General features: G+C 43.1%; 1 protein-coding gene across 1 annotated transcript in view; it reads right to left on the bottom strand.

Annotated features, from left to right (window-relative positions):
* Positions 1 to 1,500: 1,500 nt before the first annotated feature.
* The window catches only part of FRMPD4 (FERM and PDZ domain containing 4), a 765,281-nt gene continuing 743,422 nt past the window's right edge, over positions 1,501 to 23,359 (bottom strand). Inside the window, exons 13-20 of the mRNA XM_081566626.1 lie at positions 21,149 to 21,285; positions 18,194 to 18,320; positions 15,419 to 15,508; positions 14,529 to 14,711; positions 12,397 to 12,535; positions 6,362 to 7,429; positions 4,720 to 6,012; positions 1,501 to 3,222 (exon numbers count right to left, since the gene is read on the bottom strand). Coding sequence (XP_081422752.1) covers positions 1,898 to 3,222; positions 4,720 to 6,012; positions 6,362 to 7,429; positions 12,397 to 12,535; positions 14,529 to 14,711; positions 15,419 to 15,508; positions 18,194 to 18,320; positions 21,149 to 21,285 — 4,362 coding nt within the window. The 3' untranslated portion in view covers positions 1,501 to 1,897. The remainder of the gene's footprint in view (positions 3,223 to 4,719; positions 6,013 to 6,361; positions 7,430 to 12,396; positions 12,536 to 14,528; positions 14,712 to 15,418; positions 15,509 to 18,193; positions 18,321 to 21,148; positions 21,286 to 23,359) is intronic.

Below are 23,359 nucleotides of genomic sequence, written 5' to 3' on the forward strand. Positions count from 1 at the left end.
GACCCCAAACTCCATGTCCTTAACTATGAAAACATATTGCCTCCATATGGAATTAATGATAGCGTCCAAACCATGAGATCACTGTGCTGATTAAGTGAGATAATATATATGTTTCACACATTGTCTGACATAGAACACAATCCTATTAATATTTTAGTACACAGAATATTTACCAAATTTTTCCACAGTAAACAACATTAATACTTCTATCAAACACCAATATTTATAATTGTAATCAAATAATGTTTTATTAAACATTGTAATAACACATGTCTAAAGTCCTTTTGTTTGCTACCACCTATAAACATGTGTGGCTTTTTTTATTGAGTCTCTATGGAATGACTGATGAAAGAGATAGCAACTGGGGACTGTGTTATGCCTACAAAAATGGAAATATTTGCATTGGGCACACTCCTGTCATATTTTAAGAAGCCACCTACATAAATAAGAGTGTGTGTAGCTTGAACACTAAAAGAGCCATGAAGTACATATGTACATTATCAACTTTATTTTACAACTGCAGAATTTGCATCCTTTTGCTTTGACCCAAAGATACATTTTTAGAGAGACGACGGTTCTGAAAACTTCTTTGCATTCCATCAGGTTCACTTAAAGCGCTCAAGTTTACCACTCATTTTTTCAAAATTTTTTCCCAGTTTACATATTTCTATCAGCTAATCCAGACTAGAACATTTCATAAATACTTCATTATTTATTTAAGTATGGCTTCCATATTAGAGTAACTATCTTTCCCTGATTTTCTGTAACATTCCAGATTCAAAACTTTGTCCCAGTGTTAGGCTGTCATTGCAAATCTGGTTGGAAGCATGGGCTCCTGCAAAAGGGATGCATGAAGCTCTTTGCTGAGAGCTGTGATCTGCGATGTGACTCATAGCCTGGTGTGTGGTCTGCTTCACGTTATTGGACCTGCATTTACTTGTGAGGATCATTTTCTGTTCCTTTTTGTAATTTTGCAAATACTTCTCTAAATGCTCTGTCACTCTGAAGGGAATCCTATGTTTCATGGCTGAAATGGCGGGCAGAGAAATTGTGTCTTTGGTTTGTATATTTTGACACCGAGTCAAAGCAGAGCTTTCTTTTCATCAAACAATTTAATTTTAGTATTCTGAATTACTTCCACTTTCTGTAATTAGTCTATAAGTAGGTATTATCCAGAAACCTGCCCATTGTTCCCTCTGTTCTTCTATTTGGGAAGTACATTCATTCTAGAAACATCATGAAGAGCATTTGTGTTGACACAATAGAATCCATTCCCACCCCATTTCTAGCCCAAATGGCATAAGCCAAAATGAAATATGTAGGATTCTTGGAAAAAAGCATCAGATAACCAAACACTATGAACAAAAATTAATTTATTATATATATTCTCTAATAATTCATAATAGCTTTTTGAATTTTAAATGTCTTTTTGCTATTTCCAATGCTTAAAAATCATAGCTTTAAAACATAAGTACTGTTTTATATACATTGTGATTTTTCTTTCCTTTTCTTTTCTTTTTTACTTCTAAATATGAATGATATGGTCTCCAAGTATCAGCTTGGAAGGAAAGGGGATAGGATTCATTGTTTTGCTCCAACACAGTAGAAATTAAAATTTCACATCACATACCTGGAGTTTCGACTATATGAAAAATAGCCAAATGTCACCACTTTCTTGTATATTTCTTTTACATGTATATATATGTATAATATAAACAGAATACATCTGGATTAGTACATTTCAACTTTTCATCAGTGTGACTTTTATCTCCTATTTCATAGAAAATAACAAAATATACAGAGAGAAGAAAGGAGACGTCTGTTCATCGTACACATAAAGTAAATAAAAGTTCATGTATGGCTTTGCAAAGGTAGATTATGACGTGACTTTCATACTTTATTTATTTAAAAGCATCTTGAGAGAACGTGTTAGTGTGCTTACGAGAGCAGCCATGGTGGTTGAATGTCGCATCGAGAGTCCAACATTGGGATCACCAGTGGTCTTTCCAGTGGCTGCCTCGGCAGCTTTTAGGAGACAGATGTAGTTTATGACCACTTCATCGATCTTCGCTACTATTTCCTGCCGCTGTGTTTCGGAGTTCACGACTTTAACTAATCGCATGCAGGCTTCTGTTAGGCAACAGAGCACTTGAAAGCTGGAAGTCATCGCTAGGAGCATCTCTTCTGGGCTTTTCTCAGCCATTGCCATTTTCCGACAGGCACTTCCCAACTGTCTGGACTCAATGGATAATAGCTGCTTGTACTGAGAAAGTGTTAGGTCATATGCTTCAGGGAGTGACTCCTCTTTCTTCCCCTTGGTTGCCCTGACAAGGCAGAGCAGCTCATTGGCATCATTTTGGGCTGCTAGGAACCCATCGGGCATTGTATATGTGCTCTCCTTAAGGGCATTTATCCTTGTAATCCGGGCATCAAAAGCTAGGTTGCTGAAGTCTACATCATCTGGGCCACTCAAGTCTTCGGCCCAGACCTTCAGCACTGAACCTCTGGACAGCTCTCCTCCTTGCTTCTGAATTCCAACAGCCAGGGGTGGGCTGGTTGGGTCTGGCATGGCTTGAGTCATCTGTGGTCGAAAGAGGCAAGAGACTTGGTGGGTGGCCTCTCCCTCCTCTTCGTCCTCATCACCATCTTCATCCTGCCCTCGGTTCAGGAAGCAGTAGCTGAAAGGTCCCCGGCATCTCCAATGGCTGCCTTCCAGCTTCCGCAAGGGCAATGTCCTATACAGCTTTGAGTCTTTGTGAGCCACTGGGGACCTTTTGTGAACTTTCCCCTCAGAGCTAAAGTGCATCGAGCTTTGGGAAAAACTTTTGGTGAGCTTCTTCCCTAGGGGGAGTTCTGCTCGCCTTTCTGAACTGGCCTCCTGTGCTTCTGTGATACCTGGACACTTTAAGCTGACCGCACCCTGGCTTCTCTCCCGGAAGGTCTCCAAACTGACAGATCCTGAGAGGATACTGCTGCTCCGTCTCAGAGCCCTCTGGCTGGGGGATGTCCTGAGGCTCCCCCTTCTCAGATCCAGTGGCCAGCAGCTCACAGCCTCTCCGTAGGCCTGGTTTGCTTGGGAGAAATCGTTAGGGTCTTGATTTGGAATTGGCACCTTTGATTCCGAGTGAATGTTTGATGGTAGCAGGGTGGGATCAGCTTCAGGATATTGAGACCAAGCTGAAGGCATGCCTCCTCGTCTCTCCTTCCCAGGCTCTGTCAAAGCTACACTAGGGGTAGCAGAAAAACAGAGAATCATTAAGCACCTCATGGGTGGTCATTTTTACTAAATTTCTATGTGATGTCTGTGCTCTCCCAAGGATATATTCGAGAGAGCACACATCTTACTGAGAGATTATTCAAGCATATTTATGACTTTGAAGTTCCATTTTAAGGAGTTAGATTAATCCTGGCATTGGCTATCTTTTTAAAAAGAAGTGGCCTAATTTAATTAATGCAAATTAAATATACTAATCTTTTAAAGAGGACCCCATGAGGTTTTCCTGGTACAGGGTTTGAAGCTGAGACACTGGGAAAGTGCCAGAAAAGTTGTCATGTGAAGAACACAATCTCCACTTCATAGAATTTTTGTGAGAAGCAAGGGGTAAATTAGGTGAAAGCTCTTTGTAAACTGCAAAGTATCCTTTAACGAGTTTAGAGGAAAAGATGCTAGCTGGGAGATGAGTTAAGTAACATTCAGAGATGGGTTTCCCAAGGCAGGTGAACCTAGTGATGAGTTTTGACAAAGGAGATAATCTTAAAAGGGCACAAATGGAAATTAACTGACATCACTGACTCAATGGACATGAATATGAGCAAACTCTGGGAGACAGTGGAGGACAGAGGAGCCTGGCATGCTGCAGTCCACTGGGTCGCAGAGTAGGACACAAATGAGCAACTGAACAAAAAACAAGGTCTCACTGACATCTACTGACCTACTGGAAAAGACACTATTTGAGGGTATAATTTGAAATTGGAAAGTATGAAAGAGCGTCTGTTTTTGCCCCTTGATGGCCAGCCAAGTGGATCTTGGAGACCAATAAGTGCCCACCTGCTGGCAGAATGGTAAAGACGAGCACAGAAGATAGCTGTGCTCATGTTTCTACCTGTGCTTATTATTTTATTATTTGGGGGAAAATAAAACAGCTCATCACGTACCCCCAGACCTTCCTGACACTGCAGCAGGCCTGACACCTCAGAATATTCATCTCGGAGAGTTTTACAGAGTATGGAGGAATCTGGAAATATTGCTGAAAGGCAAATGATCTCCCCCAATCCCTCCCAACTCCCAGATCCCCTGCTCTATTATCCTTCCCTGCTTCTCAAAAAGGAAATGGCAAAATGAGAAATTCGATATCTTGAGAAGGAAATCAACCTTTTGTGATTCTGGTAACTTAAAAGTCACACTGGGCCTGGCTAAAAGTCTACATTTAGAATTCAGGGAAAAAAAATTGCTCCATTAAATTCTAAAAGCAAGACAGAGCAGGAATCTAAAGGGCAAATGCCATTTCCGCTACTGCCCAGATCTAGAAACGTCAGTATGTATTAAACACTGGGGGACCGATGATTGACACTTAACCTGGCTGCAGTTCGGCAGCTTTTTAAATAATAAAACCCTAACTTTTACTTTTCTTCCAGATTTTTATTTTTAGGCTTGTTGTAAATTTGTTTTACGTGCCCCTGGCGGGTACCGCAAAAGCGCTAAATCCATCATTGCTGTACCTGTGGTTTCCTTAATCTTGGGGAGTCGATGACATCCGTCCCTCAGAGTGCCAAACAGGGGTTCGGCATTAATGGCTGTGTGCAGGGCAGGCACTGTCATCCGCGGACACATCCCTTCTGTCTGTGGGTGTAATTCCTTAAAGGTGGCCCCATGGTTGGGCAGCCCAGGGGATCTCTCCTCGGAGGGGAGGTAACTCCCGCCTTTCCCAGAGGCCTCGGCCATCAGGTGCTTCCCCACGGAGGGGCAGAGGGGGGACTCCACCGGGGTGGCGCACGTGCTGCTGCTGCTGCCCGTACCGCAGCCTGCGTCCACCGAGGAGCCTTGAGAGCTCTGGAGAGAAAAATGGCCCTCGCTTTGCAACGACGACATCCGCTTGGCCAAGTGGTAGTCACAAAGGTGGCCCACACTCTCCTCTGCTTCGGGGAGCTTGGCGGGACGGTCACAGCCAGACGGGTCAGCATCCTCTGGGTTACCTAAGTCTTTGGCGGAAGACACACAGGTGACGTCTGTTAAGAAGTGGTCCCGCGGGCCAAGTCCTGAAACCTCGATGGCGTCTCCCTCGGGAGCCCCGTCATCCTTCCCTTCGGCGTCCCTGCTCCCCACACCTGAAGCTCTGGGAAAGGTGAGGCCCGGTGCTGCTTCCAATCCAGCTTTTTCAGCCACAACCCCCTCAGTGGCCACGTACCATCTTTGGCTGTCCTTGCGGAAGGCAGTTCTCTCCAGGTTAAAAGTGCTGAGGTGTTGACTGTCCCTTGAAGACACAGTAGCAAATTTACCACCTTTGGCGTCCTCTTCCACCTCGGCTGTTTTGAGCCCCTGCTGTTTTTTCCCTGGCACACTCCCGTTAAGAGGTGCTTTCCCCTCCCCATCGGCCGGCTGGCTTTTCCTTTTGCTGGTGCAGGAATAGGCCATCGGCCCAAGGTGCAGTTTGCCAAAATAGTCAGTGACTGACTTGGTCTCCATGGTTTCGGGCTCCATCTCCATGTGGTCCGAGTGAAGCATCTGCTTGGAAGGCACAACTTTGGGCGGGAGGTCACTCACCGGACGGGTGGCCAGAGTGTGGGAGGCCTTTGGAGGCAAGCCCCCAGCAGGGCTTTTGGAGGCGGGGAACTCTGTCTGCTCTTCCGCCAGGGGGTGGTAGCCTTCATGAGTGGCCAAGAACATGCGGGAGAGGTTTTCTGACTGCTTCTGGGCCGTGGCCAGTTCAGAACTCTCCGTCATTTCAGAAGAGTTAGTCTCATTGCCCGAGTCAGAGGAGGACTCGGGACTATAAGCCCGCAAGATGGCTACACCTGCAGGCCGTAAAAAACAAGAAGTGGTTAATGGATGCATCACAGGCACTAGGAGACACGTAAGAACATGGGATTCATTAGTATTAAAAACAATACCAAGTTTTTCCCTTTTCAGTAAGGACTCTGAGTTTATTGTACAGTTGTTCCGGAAATAGGGGAAAAAACGTGCCACGTGTTTAAAAAAAAAAATGGAAACCACATACACGAAAAACCCATGATGGTAGTTTCAGCACATTTGGGAAATGGGACATGCGTGAAATGGACCCATGACAGGATTCCAAGGGCGGATGGCTCGAAGGGATGGAAGGATATGGCTATCAGTGAATAAACGTAACAATTGTGAAAGAACCTGAATTGTCACTGGTCTGCGGATCTTCTGACACGGACAGAGCTTCCAGAGTGTCCAGCGTGGAAACGCCGGTGTTATCCAGGCCCTTGTCACACTTGCCCTCGGTGCTGGTGGGCACAGCGTCGATGAGGGACACGGGGATCTCGTCGTTCTGCAGGGTGCCGCCTGGCTCCTTGTCCTCGAGGAAGGAAGCGGCCTGGCTCTGAGAGTCCTCCTCGTCGGAACTATCTCTGAAGCCAGGTGGGGGCGCGGCGATGGCCATGTTCAAGGAACGTAACAGGAAGTCATCCTCATTGTCGTCCCCTTCGGGAGGGGGCAGGGACGTGAGGTCGATGATGTCATCGCTTGAGCCGGATAGGTTGAGGATGGCCGGCTGGTTCATCTCTCCCACCACGAGGTCCTCCTCACAGCTCACCTCATCCTCGTCCTCCGCATCATCCGTGTTCTCCGCGTAACAGATGTCGTGCAGCAGGGGCTCCTCTATGCCCTCAGTGGCCTCGAAGTTCTTCACGTCGCCTATGTTTGCATACACAGAATTGGCCACGAACTGGATGCTCTCTGCGTCTTGGGTGAGGCCCAGGTTCTTCATGTCATTGGCACCGCTTATGTAGAGATTGCTCTGCTTCTCCAGCAGTTCTGGACTCTCATCCAATAGCCTTTCGTAGCCGAGGGTGGGGGCAGTGACCCCCTCATCCAAGGCAAGATCTCCAAAAATAAAGGACACTTTGGCTCCTCTCGGAGACTCCTGTGCTTTCTTCAGAGTTTCTGGGCCTGAGAGGGTCAACAGGGACCGCTGAGCTAGACTTCTGTAGTCTGCCTCACACGAAGCCTCACCCGGTTGGCTCAGCTGCTGGGGCAGCTCATCTGAGTTGTAGGTGTTGTCCACATACAAGTGCCGGTGGTGGTCTTTTGGACACAAGGTGCCATCCGGAATCTCAACTGCCTTCTGCTTTGCATCTATGTATGTGATCTGTGCTTCCTGCTCCTCTTCGCCAATGAAGGTGGTCATCTGGGGTATACAGTTCCACTCAGGACCAAGCCTGTTGTGCTTTCCTTTATTTTCAGTGCCTAAAGAGAAAGAGTCATGCAAAGACACATTACTGTGCAGGCTGGCTTCTGGGGCACTTTGTCTCTTAACTTAATGGCTTGTAGCATCACTTTTGTGAATATGGTTATTGTTCAGCTTTCCAAATAGGGGAGTAGTTGATTTAGGCTTCAGGTGTAAGGATTTCTTGGTTAGGAGAGTTGATACTGCAGAAAATAGAACTGCTACTTGATAAAATAGAATACCATCTGAGAGTAGGGCACTACAGCTTCGTTCCATCTGATCTCTGGTTCTAGAATTTAAAAGACTTTATTTATATCTATAAATGTGAATATACAACATACCTTTAAAAAATCCTTAAAGGTGATAGTCCAGTGGGCTGTTATTCCGGGAAAGATTGCCCTTTTCTTTGGAAAGCGAAATCTAACATTTCCCACTTTGCATAGGGAGATGCAGGACTTTTTCCTCATCGAGTTAAGAGAAGGTCAAGGATCCTTGTACTTCTACCACGTATTTCAGGAAATATTGTAATGACAATATAATGATAAATATATATGTATATAATGTATAGTAACACAAACTGTAATACTACATATTGCAATGGTAGTACTAAAACTTCTCTTTAGCCTTTTCCTGTCCTAGGGAGTTTGCATATTTTTATGTATAAGTGCCAGCACGCATGCCCATAAGCACACATGCACACACAGGTGGGATGTAGAAGGTGGAGCATTGACAGGTCGTGTACCCCTCTCTGCTATTTCTAAGCACAGTTAATACTTTGATGAATTTCCATCTTTATTTGTATCATGAAAACTCCTGAAGATTTGTTTAATGTTCCTCTAGAATTAAAATGGCAAAATCCTAATTTAAACAACATTGTGTTATTTGATCTTTAAGGGTCTTCCAATAGAGAATTCTGCTGTGGAAATTTTGCTCTGATATTTACCAAGACAGGGCAGTGAGTCACTGTGTCAATATTGTTTTGTCAATTCCAGAGGTGACATTTTGAGGAAATGTTAGGGCCACATATTCTCCCATTTGTTTCCTCAAATTGCCCTCTGGCCCAAGTCTGATTAATGCCAATATCAGATATACAAGAGATATAGGAAAAATAAAAACAAAAACAGTTTTACTGAAGAGGTTTTGGCTCTCTCCCAAACATATAATGGATTCAATGTTGAAGAATGTTCCAAGTCATTTTACTCAATATATATATTTTCATGAATACCAAGTAAAGATAAAATTTGAAGACACTGAGTTACACAACAGGCATACTTACATGTGACCTAATAATAAATACACCTGTGGGGGTTCAGCATTGTTTTATTAACAATGACATGAATTATGATTGGCTCTGTGTGTGAGAGAGCGAGTGTGTGTGTATGTGTGTGTGTGTGACTAGTGCAGGTTGTTGGAGGGAGGGAGAGTGGTTGAGCAAGGATGTAAGAGAGCTCTGGATTTAAACCCAAGGGTTGGCAGATTTTTTCTGTAAAGGGAGGGCCAGAGAGTAAATATTTTAGGTTTTGTGGGGTCAACAGCTCAGTTCAGCAACTACTCAACTCAACTGTTGTAACATGAAAGGAGTCATAGCTGACAAATAAGCAGACAGATGCAGTTGACTTGAATGGTGACCCTGCAAAAGTTATGAACGTGACCTTATTTGGAAAGAGTCTTTGCAGATATAAGTAAGGACCTTGAGATGAGATCACTTGGAGTTATTTGTGTGGGACCCTAACTCCAACAGAAAGCGTCCTTATAAGAGAAAAGCAGAGGGACACTTGGGCCATACAGAAGAGGGGGAGGCCGTGTGAAGATGGAGGCAGACACTGCAGTCATGCAGCTACAAGGAATGCAGATGGCCACCTGGAGCCAGAAGAGGTAAAACAAGATTCTCCCCTAGAATCTCTGGAGGGAGCATGGCCCGGCCAGTGCTTGGATTTTGAAGCTCTAGCCCCCCAAACTTTGAGAGAACAAGTTTCTGTTAAGTCCCCAAGCTTGTGATAATGTGTTATGGCTACCCTAGATATTTAATACAATGTACATGCCTGAGTTTTAATAAAATTTCATTCACAAGAACAAGACTTGATCCACGGGCCATGGTTTGCGGACCCCTAGTTTAGACCAACAAGAAAACCGAATAGGTCAGCAGGCTAAAAGCAATTTAATAAGATTTTCCTAAGGCCCAGAGACGCTTAACTACATAGGTTCAGGGATTTTGAAAGTACTTGAAGGGTTAATTTTCAAGACAGTGAAGAAGAAAGAGGGGTTTACTGTTCCTAGCTAGAGGTCTTGATGAAGGTCTCTGATCAGTTTGAGACAAGAAGAAAACACACACTCTCTCTAGGCTTTCTTCTAGAAGGGTGTACTGATTTGGCTTCTGGAATGATCTGGGAGACACAGAAGGATGTCTCCTACAGATGAGCTGGCCTTAACAGACTTCAGGCTCTACAGTTTTTGAGTCTACGGAGATCCTTGGGGGGATTTCTGAAGAGAAGGGAGGCTTTTCGGCCATTAGAGGAAGCTGAGTTCCGAGCTGCAGCTCTGCTTGGGTCAACCAGTTAGTTGCTTTTTGGAGTGTGCCAACTTGCTCCCTCGTCCTCTCTTATTAAGCACGCACATGCACACGCGCAGGCCCGCTTGTGTGTGCTATTCAGAACACGTGCCCTCACCCTGAGGCTCACTGTCCAACCAAGAGAAATGACCGAAAGGTTGAAGCTCCACTATTTCCCCATGGTGATATGATACTTTTTGGAACTAAGGTTTTGCCTCATGAAACTTTATTCAACAACACATTGTGAATCGCTATAAATTGGACAGAACTGAGGCCCCTATTACTGTAACCATTTGGAGAATGGTAGCTTTGGCTTTCCTCTTGCACCCGTACAATCTTAACAGTCCATGGCGAAAAGGTTTGATTTTAACAATACACTTTAGGATTTTAAGTTTTTCCAACGCAAAAGGAATATGTTAAATTGTGGAACTGCTCTTCGTAATTTCAAAAGTCACAGTTCAATTGCTCTAAATCTCCTCGCTCAATGAAAACATGTGGTCATAAAGATATTCACCACTGAACCCAGCACACACATCCACCTCCTCTTTGATTCAATATATTTTTAATCAAACAGACACTTCAAGGTGAGTTGGGATGAAACCTAGCTGCAAGTCCCAGTCGCCTTCCAGCATGCTTTGCTCAACTCTCCAGTTTTCCTTTACCCTTTCACTATAACTGTTTCCACTCAACAAGCTGTCACAATAAACTGTGTACCAGCCTATCTTTATGTGTGCCAGGCTGCATATTACTATATTTTCAGGGAACAATAATTTTTGTTTCCTGATAAGTTTAAAAGTAGATTTCCCTTCCCTTCTTTTCTCTTCCACTTTCTTTCAAAAACTGACAGTGGAATTTGTTCTCCAGAATTTCCTTTCTTTTAAAATAAACTCTAATTATGGAGCCTCTGATTATACATTTTTCACGGGTCAGTATCTCTGACTTGAATGGTAGGCTCTGTCCATCAGCCGTATTTACTGACTGTCCACTATAGATGGAGGAAAAAGTTCAAACACTGAAGAAAAATATGCAAACTATTATATATAGAATGGATAAACAATAAGGTCCTACTGTACAGCACAGGGAACTATATGCAATATTATGGGATAAACCATAATGGAAAAGAATGTGAAAAGAATGTATGCACATATACACACACACACACATATGTATAACTGAATCACTTTGCTGTATAGGGGAAATTAACACAACACTGTAAATCAACTATACTCCAATAAAACAAATTTCAAAAAACAGTTCTAGAATAAATAAAAACCATCTACCCTCAAAGAAACTCTCAGTTTAACAGCTACAACCCCCCTTATCTGCACTTTGGGGGCTATTTCTTCGTGTCAAAGGGCTGAGATGAAGTATTTGATCTTTGCCATTTTGATGCTCCTGCGAAAAAGCTAATATGATGTTCAGAGTCCCTTCTAGAGCCCCAAGTCCAAGGGTTGGACAATTTACAAGTCTTCCCAAGATGATAGAGCTCCCAGAACCCTGGAAATGAGTCTGACGTGGGAGGAGGCACCTGGCGTCTGGATGTAGGACACCTTAATGAGGGATCAGCTACTCATAAAGTTGGAGGCTCACAACTACTGGGCATTCCATCCTGAATTCTCTGCACCCTGACTGAGTTCTGGGAGAATGAGGCAGTTAAAAATCAGACATAAAGGCTGAGACCTACACCCTTCACAATAATTAAATCACTGCTTTGGAGGTAGGTACCCAATATTTGCCAAGTGACATGTGAAAAAGAAAGTGAAAGTCGCTCAGTCGTGTTTGACTCTTTGCGACCCCATGGATTCTAGAGTCCATGGAATTCTCCAGGCCAGAATACTGGAGTGGGTAGTCGTTCCTTTCTCCAGGGTATCTTCCCAACCCAGGGATCGAACCCAGGCCTCCTGCATTGCAGGCAGATTGTTTATCAGCTGAGCCACAAGGGAAGCCCCATGTAAAATGTGATATAAAAAAAAAAAATCAACATTTTCATTAAAAAAATATTAGAACATATCAGAAGTATTCAGAGGCTTTTGTGTTAAATTTGGACGTTAGATGCTTTTATGGATATACTTTTTAATTTTTCAAGAAATATCCTTATTTTATTATTTTTTGAAATATTAATCACTTTAAAGTAAACAGGTTCAGTCAACATGTCTTAGATCATTCTTTTTAATAATTCAAACCACCACAACAGCATTGTACCAGATTGGTTTTTCATGCTAGATTTTGCTTCTGCAGTGCTAACTTACCCCTAGTTTATATCAGCAATACATTGTCTGGTCTCAAAATCCTTTTTACTTCTCCCTCTTCCTATATTAGCCTGTATGTCTATAATGATTAAATCTGCTCATCTCTCCTTAAAAGGAAACATCCTTATTACTGTTCTCAGTTGACATGGGGAAGGGAGGTCAGTGCCTCGTGAGTTTGGGAAGAGAATACCTGTGTCCTGGGTCCCTGCGTTTTTCTTGTTGGCCATGTTAAATATTGACCTCCTGGAATCCACAAGCAGACGGTAGTATCCAGCCGTTAAGCAGGCCAGGTTCATGGCGTCTGAAGACTCCATCAGGAGCGTGATGGGCTACACAGAAGAGAATGCTTTGGTTAAAACCATCCCCCCTTAATAACCTCCCTCAAGTGACAACAGTGACATTTGTGCTTATGAAATGTGAACAAATGAACTTTTGGAGTGACTGTTTCACTGGAGAAACACAAATGAGGGAAAGGTCAGGTATAACAGAGAGCCTGACTGAAAAATGTTCAGGTGACACCATTTTGAAAGCCTAGACATTTGGAGTCTTTTCCAAGTTATATTGGGTTAAAACAAACAACACTGGTTTTGTTTCAAATCGTTAATCTTTTCAAAAGTCACAGGTAAGGAGTCAGTTAACAGATGTAAATTCACCATCTGAAAAAAAATCACAGGAAGACTAAGTTTGGGTTCATGGTGAAAATTTGTGTTGAATTGAAGTAAAAATCAAGGGGAAATTGCTGTTAAGACCGAATGAAAAGCGTTGAAGAGATCCAGGAAAAGGATACTTGTAAAAGAAATTGTAAATTCACAGGAGGGGAAAATAGACATGGGACTTGAGAAAAGGCCTTGCCCTAACTTTCTAGAAACATAATTGGACGAGGATCTTGGGTATACAGGGAAGCAACTATCCTCGTTGAGAAAGGAAGAGTGGATATGCTGGTGTGTTCTTGTTGAAAAAGAGAGAAAGGGAGAGGAAAATAAGGGAGCAAGAAAAAAGCAGACAACCAGAGAGGCACAGAAACAGCGAGATGACAGGTCCCTTGCTTTCACTGCCAGGGGTAGGACACTGGCCAGGACGATGGCCTTGGGTGATGAAACCTAACTTCTGCCCCAAGGCCATGATCAACTCGACTTGCTGCCTTTTCCTTCCATTTCAGTGGCAGTCTCCCTCCAAGAAGCCTCGTAATTCTTTTTATATAAACAGGAAACCATCCACAGGGTCTTGTCACCTCCTTCTGTTTGAGACAGATTATCCCTGTTATCAGGTCTGTGATGACTGCACCCGATACACCCTTTCTTCTGCCCCTTTTACATGACAGGCTATGTTGTTCTTAGGATCTTTGGTCATGGACCAGGACAGGTGTGCCAAGTCTACTCTTGGACATTCATTGCCATGAAGTCAAGTGCAGTGCCCTGGATTCAGCCCATGAAACACCATGGGCCATGCATGGCCAGCGTGCCTGAGCTCCACGCTCTTCCTTGACGCGTCCCTTTTGTTGTGTAGAAGCCCATTTCCCTGTTCTCCTCTACTCTTAATCTGCCCCTCCCACAACACTGTGGTGGGTGTCAAGCTGGGAGTGGGTCCTTCCCCTGTTCTCAGAGCACGACTTCTCCCGGTTCAACCTGTTTCCTCTGTGGACTCACTGGGCCTTTACTCTACAGAAACATCACATACACTAATGCTGCCAAAATCCAATGACTCATCTATGACTGGGACAAGACGGTGGGGACAGGGCGCCTGGATTGCTTCCTGTCAACTTCTGTTCGGGGAGGAAATGTCTGCCCTCTGAGGACAATCTCAGATGGCTGTTTCCAGTGAAATGGCCATGATATTAAAGGGGCCAGATGTTCAGCCACCACTAATTGCTACAGCGTGAAAAGACAGATTGACTGAAATACTCAGTCTTTCCAAAAGAATGAGCACATATGGATGCTACATCAAAAAGGGAATGGGGAATCTAAACAAAGTTGGGAAGACTCTCCCTGACTCTCTACATAAGAATCACGTATTCTAGAAAGTAAGGAGGGAAACATTTCCCCCCATTCCCCATCACTCTGGAGCCAGATGGGACCTTAGACACAAACTCATTTGCTTTCTTATATAGAGCTGAAGAGATGGAGCTCAGAGAAAGAGAGGGACTTGTCGCCTAATCACAGAGCCGTCTAGTGAGGACTGGAGCCCTCATGCCTGAGTTGAGTGGATTTTTTCTTTACCCATTTCACCACTGATGGGCTGCACAGGTTGAAATTTTGCTTGCTTTGTAAATATCAGAAGCACTATCAGGAAGCAAGGTCATATGTCAATGTCTGAAAGACTTACCTTCACATCCAGCACATGGAGCTCTACCCTCACCAAGCTCTCCTCTTCAGTAAACATCTCGATCCTGTTGACATGGCTGAAGTCAGCTAAAAGAGCCACCAGATTGGTTTTGGTGTTTATCACATGGCTTATGCCATAGCGGGGTCCCACCAAGAGGGTCACTTCTGAGCGCTTTTCTGCCTGCTGAGAAAGACACGTCCACAAAATTTTAAAAATACTAGACCTCTGGCAATTCCCTGGTGGTCCAGTGGTTAAGACTCCATGCTTTCACTGCCCGTGGTCCAGGTTCCATCCCTGGTTGGGGAACTAAGATTCTGCAATTTTCATGATGTGGCCAAAACAAATAAATAAATAAAATACCAATGAAAATGCTCTGAAGCACCAGACATAGTTGAACCTGAGAGTCTGTTTTTCTAAGATTACATTTTCTTTAGAAAATATTCTGGGGTTATATTGTACTAAATCATCCAATTAGAAGAACCAGATATATGATTATAGCAAGGCTCTGATAAATTATGAATAATGTAGGAAGTAAATGTTATCATAGCATGCATATTCATTATCATGAGAGGCTATCAGAAATGAGGATATTTTTTTCTCTTTTTCAAATCATTCTGGCCCAATGATTTAAAAGGAGGCCATTGTGAGAGTGCACCAATTCTCTCGGCTCTTCATATTTCCTTTTCTGGGGCATTCTGCAGCGGTGTTATCTAGCGTAACATTTTTTCTGATATTTTCAGACTAGGGCACAGTCAATTAGAAATGAGGGCTGGAAAAGATTCACAGCTGATTTGCTTTTGTCATCAAAGGCAGCTCATTCAAGACAGCCTAGGCAGTGACATTTTGAAGGCCTCTGTGGCTTCCACAAAAAAGCAAGAAAAAGAAATTACCACTAATGTTGCCTTGAACACACGGCCCCCATACAGTCGAAGGTCACTGAGGAACTTGAGATAATGGACCTTGGCTTGCAGTGCGGAGAGCTGAGGAGAGAAAAGAAACCTCAGGTGTTCACTCCATCAGGTGTGATTTTGTTTCTGCTGGAGACTAGCCGAAAACAAAGGCAAACGAGAAGGATGCTCCCACTGCCAACAGATGGGGTGTGACAAGGGCTCTTCATGAGAAATGAAAGTAAGCTGATCAAGGGCTGTAACAGGACATCTAGCTTAAAATTTTTTTATTGGGGGGGTAGTATAGATATGCTGGGCCAGGGCATTCAACAAGTCAGAACAAGATAATAAAATTCTCCACTGAAATGGGGTGTGCAGAGTTTGTGGGAGCTCTTTTGAATACATACCTTCAATCCATAGCAAGCCTTTTAAACAGGCTCTACAATCCCATCTTGTTTCTTCCAGTCTTTGTAAGTTTTTAGGGAAAATGAGCTTTCTGAGCATTAATCATTGTGGAAATGTTTGAAATTCCTATCTAAGTCTCTAGTAATGTAATTCCAAGAATCTAGCGAGTTTCATAAATGATTGACAAATGAAATTTTATCCAGTAAAATTGATCCTTAAGAAGACTTAAAAATGTAGATTCCCATATCCTAAAAAAATACTTGATTGAAAAAAGTCCACATGTAAAATATGATATAAAACTACTGTTGCTGCTACTGCTGCTAAGTCACTTCAGTCGTGTCCGACTCTGTGCGATCCCATAGACGGCAGCCCACCAGGCTCCCCCATCCCTGGGATTCTCCAGGCAAGAACACTGGAGTGGGTTGCCATTTCCTTCTCCAATGCAGGAAAGTGAAAAGTGAAAGTGAAGTCGCTCAGTCGTGTCCGACTCTTCGTGGCCCCATGGACTGCAGCCTACCAGGCCCCTCCATCCATGGGATTTTCCAGGCAAGAGTACTGGAGTGGGGTGCCATTGCCTTCTCCATAAAACTACTATATAAATATAAAATAGATAAACAACAAGGTCCTACTGTGGAGAATAGGGAACTATATTTAATATCTTTATAATAACCTATAATGGAAAAGAATCTGAAAACAAATATATAATATATATACACACACATATATATATATATACACATATACGTATAACTGAATCACTTTGCTGCATACTTGAAACATTTTAAATTAACTATATTTCAATAAATCTTTTTTAAATTAAAAAAAAATGAAAGAAAGAAAAAAGTCCACATTTCATAACAAATGTTCCAGAAGAGTTTGTTAGGGGTGAAATTTTCCAACAAGGTGCAGAATATCAAGTGGCAAGGGCTGTAAAACTCTGTTTTCAACTGCAGATAACTTGCCAACTCATTTGTTAACTGTACTTCAACGCACTATCCTTCATATAATTGTAATTTAGGACCAATCATCCGGCCTACTTCTTTAAAAAATCCAAAGCAAATTGAGGCGAAAGCAAACCGCTCACTCTTAACTAGAAAAAATGACTTTTATAGAAGGACAGTGATAGACCGACCTTAGAGCAGTTATCCAAATTATTACAAAACCAGTGGGCCAGGCTTGGGGGAAAAAATCACACCAAGTCAATTAAAAGAAAAGTAGCTTTGGGCAAATCAGAACTGACATTTAGAACATCTTGACCCATGACATCCTGCTATATTTCCATAGGCTGAATGCCTACAGAAACTGAGAAGTAAGTCAAAGGTGACTGGTAGTGTGTCGAACTTGATTACATGTTTAAAAATAGTCATTGGGGGTGATGAGGGAGCAGAAATAAGTATGTGTTAGCCAATAAAAAGGACTTAAAACCAGATACTAAGACCAAGAAACTACCCACATAAATAATTTGTACTCGAGTCACACATGTATCTATGGCCAATATCATTGAGAAAGTGTTCTTGGGTTGGCAGGCTGCCTTCAGTTTTACAGTTTATATAAGGCTCCTTCTCTCTCTAGTTTCTAAAACCTTTTGCTTTTTATTACCAATAAACATAACTCTCTATTCTGACCAACAGTATATTTTTAAATGTCCTTTCCATTTCTTCTATTCGATTAAAAAAAAAAAAAAGATTTTAACGCTAATGATGGTGAGTGACAGAGCTGAACTTATCTTCTCTGTAAAAGTACAATTCAGTTCAGTGGTTGTCAATTGGGGTGATTTGGGCAAAATCTGGAGACATTTTTGTTTGTCATGATTGAGGGGATGGGTGCTGACATCTCATGGGTAGAGGCCAGAGATGATGCTAAATATCACACAATGCACAGGACAGCCCTTCTCCCCAACCCAAAATGATCTGATCCCAAATGTCAACAGAGCCAAGGGAGAGAAGCTTCAGTTTAATTAATGTGGCATCAAGTCTGCAGGGACCCTTACTGACTGCTATGCACTTAAGCTGGTCTGAGTGGTAAGCAAAACTACGATGAAAATATGAAATTATTTGGCAATTCTGTCCTCTAATCCCAAGGTCTTAGAGGCTTTGCAAGGTTCTCCTGCATGCACATGTGAACACGCACAAACTCTGTACAATAAGGAGTCTATAGTGTGCAAGGAATAAAGAGGTCTCCATAAGAATACTTATTTTTCATTAGTCTTAGAAACATGTGAATAGTTAAAGTAAGAGAAGGTCATATAGTGTTACAGCTTCTGAAAATCTGGTGCTAAGTATTTTATTCATGGGCTAATTTTAAACATTTAAAAAAATGCATGCAAGCCTCTCTCTTTAAAATCCATTTTCTATTAAGATGCAAATGTGATACCTTTTTACCGGGTGGTACCAAGTTTTGATTTGCTTTGACAAGGTGTGAAAGTGCTTTCTTTATGTTCTTCTCTTTCATGCTTTGCAGCACAGCAGAGGGAAGAAAAGTCTCTAATCCCCATTCTTTTCTGCAATAAAGAGCAGATCTTTAATTTCACATTCTCGTGATGATTAGTTATCTAAGACAAAATGGCGCTCTGGTGTTTGTTGGAACAAACGAATTCTTAGTAAGGCAGAGAATGGAGACAAGTCCCCAGTTAGGGAAGCAACCTTTAATTTACACTCCGGAAACATACTATTTGATCGTTAATCCATATGCTTGCATTTTAAAAGAAATATATTCCTCACTGTCCAGAGAGGAGCATTTGGGATCAATGGAAATTGAAGAGACACTTTATCCATCCCACCTCTGAGTCTCTTAAAACTCATTCACGTGTCTGAGTTTGTACTTCCAACAACTTTTCTCCATCCCTTTGTTTATTCTCATTGTCACCTCCCCCTGTTTGCCCATGGTCGTCTTTCTCTATTCTCTTAGAAGGATGAGTATACCTCCTTCATGGTCCCAAACCATTCTTTCCTCCCCATCTCCCTCACCAATGGTGATTTCTTTAGAAACACACAATTCTCTTTTCTCCCACCCAGATAATGTCTATGTAACTCCTTCCATCAATATATATCTTGCTGAGGTGGGGAGCGGGTTGCTGGTATGGAGTCAGGGTAGGGTTCAGAACCCTTAAGTGTGTTTGGTACTGAAAGGGAGATGTAACCATCTCTCATAGATGTGGATATACTCAGAAAAAACAAACAATGGGACTGGGATAGTATATTCTTACCAAGAATCTATTTCTCCAACAATGACTAGAACCCTATCCTAAGACGGTTCCACGTTTTGAATTCTAGGAAAGTTATCCTGATTGGTCATGTGCCCAACCAGTATCTTCTAAATTATATGAAGACTTTTGAGAAGGTTCTGGTTATTTCTCCTGCTCCAGATTCTCTCTAAAGAAGAGTAGGAAGTCAGCCTCCCTCCACTTGGCCATTCACGCGCTTTTCCCTAGTTAAGATGGTGTTTTTCATGATCACCACTTGTTTCCTCCTCATTCTCCTCAACTTGTACTTATTTTTGCCCATCATTTGGCACTTCTTATGGGCTATCTTGTAATTCTACTTATATCATTATTTTACATCATTATTTTTTATTCTATGTCTTGTCTTTATAATCAGATCACAAATTCTTCAAAGGTTAAGATAACAATTTATACTTACTACTATTTTCTATTCTCCTAGTAGAAATATCATATAAAATGCTCAGTGAACATTTGTTGTGTGAATGAATTAATTAATGAGAACATTAATTAATCATCACAGGCTCTGCAAGATTCTTAGGCAAGCTAGGTATCTCTGGAAGGTTTTGACTGTACCATGTCCAACCTGGTAAAATGTGGGTACAGAGAGTAGGAACAGAGATGCATTTTGGTTGTCTGAAAATCATCTCAAGTTGTGCAGGCCACCTTTTCAAATGGGATCCAATTTCATCTGTCCCCCAAAACCTCAGAAAGGGGATTGGGTGAGGGTGTGAAGGGATCCACTTGGGTGCGAGACCTCTTTGTGAGCTGAATCTCTCTTGGGTTCCAGACAAACCAAGAGAGAAAGAAACAAATCATCTGCAAAAAGCGGTGGGCTGAGATTGGAAGGCCTATGGTTCTCAAACTGTACACAAGGATCCGTCCCTAGGCAGCGACAGGACAACTGAGACTGGCAAGATCAGGGCATTGGGAGTCCACAAACTGGAGCTCTCATTGTCCCCCAAAAAGGCTCTCAAGCCTGCTGAGAAGAAGCCATTTTGCTGTGTGGGAGGGTCAACCTGCCATTGTGGAACCTGGGGAGGCTTTGCAGGCAGCCAGCCCATGGGAAACTTCTTTGGGATGGAGGGTTTCAATCAGCCATATGCCACCTGGAGGTGGAGGTGGAGCAGACACGAAGGCTTTCAGTGTTACATGAAAATGAGGCTTCAGCCCCACCATAAACTTTGAAACATGACTATTTCTTTTTCTTAGCATTAGAGCTGCCAGGATTAAGAAAATGGTGGCTGCTTTAGGCAACTGGATCATCCGCCAGCGGGAAGTATACAGACTGGGAGACAGAGGGTTCGCTTTTAAAGGATGACTTATATAAGCTTGTCAACTGAGGGCAACATAAACTGCTTTTTTCTAAGAAGGTGGGATCTTTTCCAGCTAAAGAGGTAGTATGCTGTTGTAAATGCCATATTCAGCAAGAGAAGGCATTTATGTTCCAAACTTTTGATTCATGAAGCAAAGTTTGTATGGCATCTTTTCCCATGCTGTCACAGTTCTTTATTACCAATACCAACTTACCTGATTATGACTCAAAAAATTACTTTTTATACCGCATTTTGATCATCCGAAGGTAATCTCTGGTTATGCACACCATTTTCTAAACACAGGTCTTCAAATGATCACACAAACAGCAGTGCAATGTGGAGTCCCACCGCCTTGGTTCAAATCCTACCCTCCCTAGTTAATAGCCAGTGTGATTTGGATAAGTTACTTAGCTATTCTCAGCTTGCTCATCTGTAAAATGGAGTGACAGTCCTACTGATTTCATAGGGAGGTTGCGGGAATCAAACAGCTTAATGTCTGAAAAGTGCTGAGACCAGAGCTTGGCTTGGAGCCAAGTTCATTTAGGAATTTTAAAATGTACGCTTCATTTGCAATGTGACCTTCAATTTAAGCATAATTCTCTGAAGGTAGATTACAGAAGAAATGGTCTCTTCCACCGAAAACGAACAGAACATTCATATACTTTGCCTCTGGTCAACAGATGCTCTGCCACAAACAAGATCAATTTTGGAAATAGACATACACATCAAAAATACCCTTGGGCATTAAGGAGACAGCCTCTTTGTTTCCAAAATGTTCGGAGAATCAGCACTTACTCGATGTACTTGAGGGAGATTTTCTGCGTTTGCTTGGTGGTCACGGTTGCGATGTACATTTGCAGCGCTGCCAGCCTCAGGGCTATGTCATATTTCAGCTCCGGCCCAAACCTCTCCTGAACGACATCGTTACAACTCTGAAAAGACACCAGCAGAGGGCGCAGCTTGTCAACATGTTGCCTTAGAGTGACACGCGTTTCTTCTGTGCCCCACCTTCACTTCCGCGTCAAAGTGAAGTGACAGTCGCTCAGTTGTGTCCAACTCTTTGCGACCCAATAGACTGTAGTCCACCAGGCTCCTCTGGCCATGGAAGTCTCCAGGCAACAATACTGGAGTGGGTTGCCATTCCCTTCTCCAGGGGATCTTTCCGACCCAGGGATCGAACCTGGGTTTCCTGAATTGCAGGCAGATTCTTTACCATCTGAGCCACCAGGGAAGCTCAAGGCAAGGGGCTAAATGTGGAAACTTTTCCACTGCTGCTTGGAATTGAGTCAGTCTTTAAGTATACGCACAAAGACCACACAAACTGAACATTCATCACGAGCGAGCTGCTAGTTAAATATTTAGCTTTTTGTAAAAATAATGAGGAATTTAGGAATGGAATTTCCAAACACAGGTGTCATGACTGAAAACGTGAAACCCTGGTAGCATGATGTGGCTTCTGGAGCTAGGCTACCAGGATTGGAATCCTGGGTTCCAATCCTCTTTCTCCACTTTCACTGTGTGACCTTGGGCAAGCCCCTTAATTGTTCTGTACCTCAGTTTCCTCTTCTGTGAGTTGGGGATAATACGCCCCATTCACTGAGTTGTGAAGAGGATTAAATGAGTTAACAAGGTAAAGCCCTTAGAACTCCATCTGGTATATTGGAAGCTCTCATACACGTTAAGAGCTGTCATCATCAACATCACCCTCTTCCTAGCATCCAGAGAGGCTTCAGGGAGGCAGAATTAGAAGGCGATGGAGAGCAGCAGCTCTGGACCTACACCTGCTTGGGAGTCCTGGCTTCACTAACGGCTACCTCTGTCTATAACCCTCAAGCAGTTAACTTTGCTCTTGCAGCATCAGTTTACTCATCTGTACAATGGGAATTCATACTAACAACGTGGCCAGAGTAGGGAGGGGCGGTGAGGATGAGGAGAGATGCACGCTTTGTCACAGGGCCTTGGTGCACTCAGTGCAGGGCGGCTCTTGAAATTGCCAGTCCGTTCCAGTGAGGACTGCCCTCACTGACTTTGAGGGCATCTCTTGGCTTTACTTTGTTCACACGTAAAAGGGCAACGCCTACCTCACAGGGTTTGGGGTGAGCATCAGATTGAAGAGGTGCTGAGAGGGTGCTGTAACATGCCAAGCCCTCCAGGACCACAGGGTTTGAGGGTGCCACTCTTACTTCCTCATGGAGCAAACACTGAGCTGAATGGTGATGAGAAACATGGTCCCATCTAAGCATATTATGCATGTGTGTTTACTTATCTTTGTTATGGGAAACTAAACTCTTGGGCTAGAAAATACAGGTAGCCTCTTTCTCCCTTCTTTTATTCTTTGCCTTGCCTCCCCAAAGATTTCAAATGGAAAACTGTATCAGGACTTGCTTGGCTTCTTTCTGAGATAAGTGCATTCATGATCACTTCATGCATTGATTTGACTGAACGGGAACATGTTCCCTCACAAAGGTCCATCAAGTCAAAGCTATGGTTTTCTCAGTAGTCATGTATGTATGTGAGAGTTGGACTATAAAGAAAGCTGAGTGCCAAAGAATTGATGCTTTTGAACTGTGGTATTGGAGAAGACTCTTGAGAGTCCCTTGGACTGCAAGGAGATCCAACCTGTTTTTCCTAAAGGAAGTCCTGAATATTCATCAGAAGGACTGATGCTTAAGCTGAAACTCCAATACTTTGGCCTCCTTATGTGAAGAATCGACTCATTGGAAAAGACCCTGATGCTGGGAAAGATTGAAGGTGGGAGGAGAAGGGGACGACAGAGGATGAGATGGTTGGATGGCATCACCGACTCAATGGACATGAGATTGAGTAAGCTCCGGGAGTTGGTGATGGACAGGAAGGCCTGGCGTGCTACAGTCCATGGGGTTGCAAAGAGTCAGACACGACTGAGGGACTGAACTGAACTGATGGTTTCTGCACACAGTATCTGCCCTTCGGATACCTCCCCATGCCGCTCTGGCACTATGTGAGGTACGCCCTACCCACCTGCTC

Source organism: Giraffa tippelskirchi, chromosome X (assembly GCF_054371585.1).
Source record: "Giraffa tippelskirchi isolate mGirTip1 chromosome X, T2T-mGirTip1v1.2.pri, whole genome shotgun sequence".
In the NCBI taxonomy this organism is placed as follows: domain Eukaryota; kingdom Metazoa; phylum Chordata; class Mammalia; order Artiodactyla; family Giraffidae; genus Giraffa; species Giraffa tippelskirchi.